This window comes from Macrobrachium nipponense, chromosome 22, assembly GCF_015104395.2.
Source record: "Macrobrachium nipponense isolate FS-2020 chromosome 22, ASM1510439v2, whole genome shotgun sequence".
Lineage (NCBI taxonomy): Eukaryota > Metazoa > Arthropoda > Malacostraca > Decapoda > Palaemonidae > Macrobrachium > Macrobrachium nipponense.
In genome coordinates, this window is record NC_087213.1 from 15,571,021 (window position 1) to 15,575,472 (window position 4,452).

Here is a 4,452-nt window from a genome sequence, read left to right on the forward strand (position 1 = left end):
ATCTAAAGCAAGCGATTTCGCTTGAGGATTTGCTGTTGGCTTCGACGTAATTATTTGCATCATGTATGTTAAAAAAAGGAATAAGTTTCATGACTGTGAATGATTCAATGTGATCAAGGGGATTTAGAAAGATGCAGACATTGTACTTGAGGTGACATCTCTTTCCCTATCCCGTTCAGATGATTTATTGATTCCTTTTCTGTGAATAACTTCATTTTGGAACGCATCTCGTACCCAGTTATTCAGTGTTGACTCTGGAAGCAGGAATTAATTTTCTAAGAACAACATCGCACAAGAGCTCTTCTGAGAGCTCTCTGTCGTCGTCTGCAGTCCAGTGAAGACCTTGTTCTCAAGACCAACAGTACATGCGTTGAACTTTCTCCCAGACCAGCTCAACACTGGATTAGAATCCAAACGATCAGTTTTCCCATTCCGGTGTCTCCGTTTAGCCATAGACATTTTTAAGCCTTGTTCAGAAAGTGAAAGGAGGAGACGTGTTTTAAGAATTACAGTCGTGAGGATAAATTTCTTTATGAAAGTTATAATTGATTTTTGGTCGCCAATATTAGTGGTAAGGGTTTTGGATTCTTGTGGAATGGTTGAGTAGCACAGGTTCCCTTCTTCTTAAAAGTAACATTTCTATCTCACTCAAACTTTATTCTCTTGTTAACCGACTGGAAGCTTAATTAAGGGTGATCAGATATTTTAAGAAACTCATAATTAAGTTTTGGCTTAATCCAACTAACGCACAGACACTCGAAAGAAACGAACCTTTGGCAGTGAATGAAAAAAAAAAAGGATTTTATTTCACGCCAAGAAAATAAATACACCGATTCACTCTCACACAGCTACCCTGAAGACTTAGTTCATAAATGAGAATTAGAGGGAGGTTTAAGTCAGAGGAGCTGGACAGCAAGGTAAGGAAAGCCAGCAAGGCGTAGGTGAAAAGTCGCAGAGAAATACAAGCCAACTATAAGGTGTTGTAGGTTTACTACTGTTTTTAAACGTATAAAGACTTGAAATTTAAGTGTAATTTCAAATAATTGTATGTATATATGTCTATATATACACATATATACACGTGTAAACATTTACATACATGCATGCGTACTTTCATATATACTTCCATACCCATACTATACAAATGTCATACATACCCATACAATACTAATGTCATTTAATATCCAGTTCGCTCTACCTTTGAAATAATACGGGAGGGGAACTATATATATATATATATATATATATATATATCCATATTACTGATTCTATATATATATCTATAATATATATACATACAATACATACATATATATATATATATATATAATATATATATATAATAATGATATATATATATGTTATATATTAAAAGCGGAGAGAGAGAGAGAGAGTACAAAGAATTGATAACCTACAGAAATGCATAAAACCACAAAAACTACTTATTCTTAAATGGAAAAAGAAAAACATACTCTCTTGTGTGTCTCACGCAGTGGCTTCTCATTTCTCATTAAGAGAGAACCCGAAGAGAACTGGGAAGTGGAGGGAACGGGAGGGAGGGAGTGAAGGAGGGAAATGGAGGGAAAATAATGCAGGCGTGTGGCTTTTCAGGAAGCGCCCGGGGCGACGGAACAAGAAGAGCTTTGGCCGTCCCGCGTTTGCAATGCTGCCGACATTCCCGCACTACCTCAGTCAAGCCAGGAGGACCCACTGAGAGGTCCTGACTCCTGAGTCAAGCTAAAGCTGGTGTCGGGGAAATGGAGTGCCCGGTGATAATGGCGGGGATGCGTGTGGGAGGCTGGGTGCATGCGGTGATAATGCCTTTTAGACTGGAGCTTTAGGAGAACTGTCTGTGTTTCTTTCTTGATGTTGTAGAGACAACAGATGTTTTTGTTCTTTCACGGACCATATCAGCTTGGAATTAGGGTCTGTGCACAAGGTATTTAATTGCGTGCGTGTGGTCACAGCTTTAAAGAAAAAAGGTCTTTCTAAGACTGAAACTTCAGTATTGTTATGGTTTTTTGCTTAGTTAATTATCATGCTTTTCGGTGATGCATAGATAAATATCTCTCCTAGATATTTCAGTATTAAGTGTGCTGTCTAAGAATGAAAATGGATGACACCTTGAAGATTAAAGATTTTGAAGTGTGGTTTCTTCAGAGTATAAATAATTTTGGCTACAAAAGAGAAACATTCTTGTATAAAACCTTACCAACAACTGACCTCACCAGCCAGGATATATGTCATAACAATTATTTAAAATTTAGTTGTAGTACATAAAGAATATATATATATATATATACTATATATAATATATATATATATATATATATATATATATTTACATTATACATATATATATATATATATTATATATATATATATAATATATATATATTTGTGTGTGTGTGTTTATTTACGTCAAAATAAAACTCTTAAGACTGGAACAAGAGAAGTCGGAGTAGTCTGAAAGGCTGAGTAATGCCTATGAAGTGCAATCTGTGGTAAATTCTGACGAGGGTGGCCTTATGTCAGTTACGATCACCTGTAGTTGTATTCAAAATACATGAACAGAAAACTGTATCCTGTTTATAAGGATGTATGGTATGCATCGTAGTGTTAGTTTTGTAGCGAAGTAAACATGGCATTCTTTGTAGTTCAGAACCCGTTTGATTTAAAGTGATATGCGCATTTTCACTGACTGATAACTTCTTTGAACTGGCGTTACATGTCTAATGTGAAGTAAGAATATATTTTTTCTATCAATTCACTGAATTATAGAATGAAGAGAATTAAGAAAAAATATAATTCTTCCGGTGAAAACTTGAGTGGGCTGAAAAAGGCAGAAGATTGCAACAATGATACTTTTAGTCGTGTAGAAACAACAAATATATATTTCATTATCATCAAGAAGTCTGTCGAGATTTAATTAAATACACAATGAAAAGGTGAGGCAACTGGATACAAATGAAAAAGAAAACAGATTATTTATCACTGTCAAAAGAATGAGTTCGTGTAACTTACACACAGGAAATTAGATTCAGATCAGTTACAAAATGATATCACGTACTCAGTAGGAGGTCACATAGCTCATAGTGTTCGTACCTGGCGTTCATTGACCTTTCTCACAAGCCTGTTTATCCACGTTCGTTCTCCTGTAATTCTCTTCTACGAAAACGAGTAAAAGGATTGAGGTGGAGCCCGTTGCCAGTAACGCATACGTTACCCAATCGTAACCTGAAACGGAGACGACGTTATGTGTTTATGTATATATATATATATATATATATATATATATATATATATAATATATATATATATATATATATATATAGATAAATCATATCACATTACCGTGATCCATATACATGCATCGAGCTACAAATGTCCTCTAATATCTAATTCGGTCTACCTTGGAATTAATATATTTTCATATATGTTAACCGAAGGGGAATTTCTTATCGACTAAAAAATTCCCCTTTGGTTAACATATATGAAAATATATTAATTCCGAGTTAGAGCAAATTAGATATTAAAGGATATTTGTAGATCGATGTATATATATATATATATATATATATTATATATATATATATATATATATATATATATATATATATATTTATATATTTTTTATTTATTTATTTATTTATTTTATTTATACTAGAGCAGTATCGGATGTCTAAAAATGGAATTTTCGGATGAGGGATGCGGATATCAGTTATTTCAATTTTGCGGATGCGATGTTGATATTTGATGACCGTACCGTTGTGGATGCGGATACTTTGCAGATCTAAATAATTTAGATATATTTAGTTGTTTAGGACGATTTTCAGTCGCAGAATTCAAAATTGTGTTTTTCCAGGATGCAGGAAAAAGGTAACTGAACACAAAGCCATTCTTCGCCATGCAATTCTGCATAGCCTGATGAACGTCATGGTCTCGCTGTTAACAGCTCATGTTGCACACTGACAAAGGGATATTGTGGGTAGGGTGATATACAAGGGCAATTGCATTCAAGGCCGGGGGAGTGGGTCCGGCTATGGTAGTGCAGTCTTCATCGTGTTGGGAGCTTTTGCGATTGTTATAGGCTCAAAAGCAACTTCATATACAATGATCATTATACTCGTATATATACAAATATATATATATATATATATATATATATATGTATATATATATATATATATAATTATAATTATATATATACATATATATGCATATATATAAGATCTGTGTATGTGCCTATTGTATATCAATGTATGTGCCTGCGGGTGCGCACAAAAATAGAAAACCTTATCATTTTGACAATACCTTGATTAAAATCCCATACACATTTGAAATTGTTAATATTATTTTTTTCTGCACAACTCTCCCATGCCCCATAGCCTGCCAACCCTCCGCGCAATAACTCGCCATTAAGTTCCTTACCGATATTGGGAATCATGAACA

The 4,452-nt window shown here is 34.2% G+C and overlaps 1 protein-coding gene across 5 annotated transcripts in view; it reads right to left on the reverse strand.

The window, feature by feature from the left end:
• Positions 1 to 2,405: 2,405 nt before the first annotated feature.
• LOC135198507 (solute carrier family 49 member 4-like) overlaps positions 2,406 to 4,452 on the reverse strand; it is a 26,860-nt gene continuing 24,813 nt past the window's right edge. For 4 of the 5 annotated variants that reach the window (XM_064226133.1, XM_064226132.1, XM_064226135.1 and 1 more), the window contains exons 10-11: positions 4,432 to 4,452; positions 2,850 to 3,237 (exon numbers count right to left, since the gene is read on the reverse strand). The exon at positions 4,432 to 4,452 is cut by the window's right edge and continues 162 nt beyond it. In XM_064226133.1, the coding sequence (XP_064082203.1) occupies positions 3,113 to 3,237; positions 4,432 to 4,452 (146 nt within the window). In that variant the 3' untranslated portion in view covers positions 2,850 to 3,112. The other variant, XM_064226134.1, reaches the window with a different exon arrangement.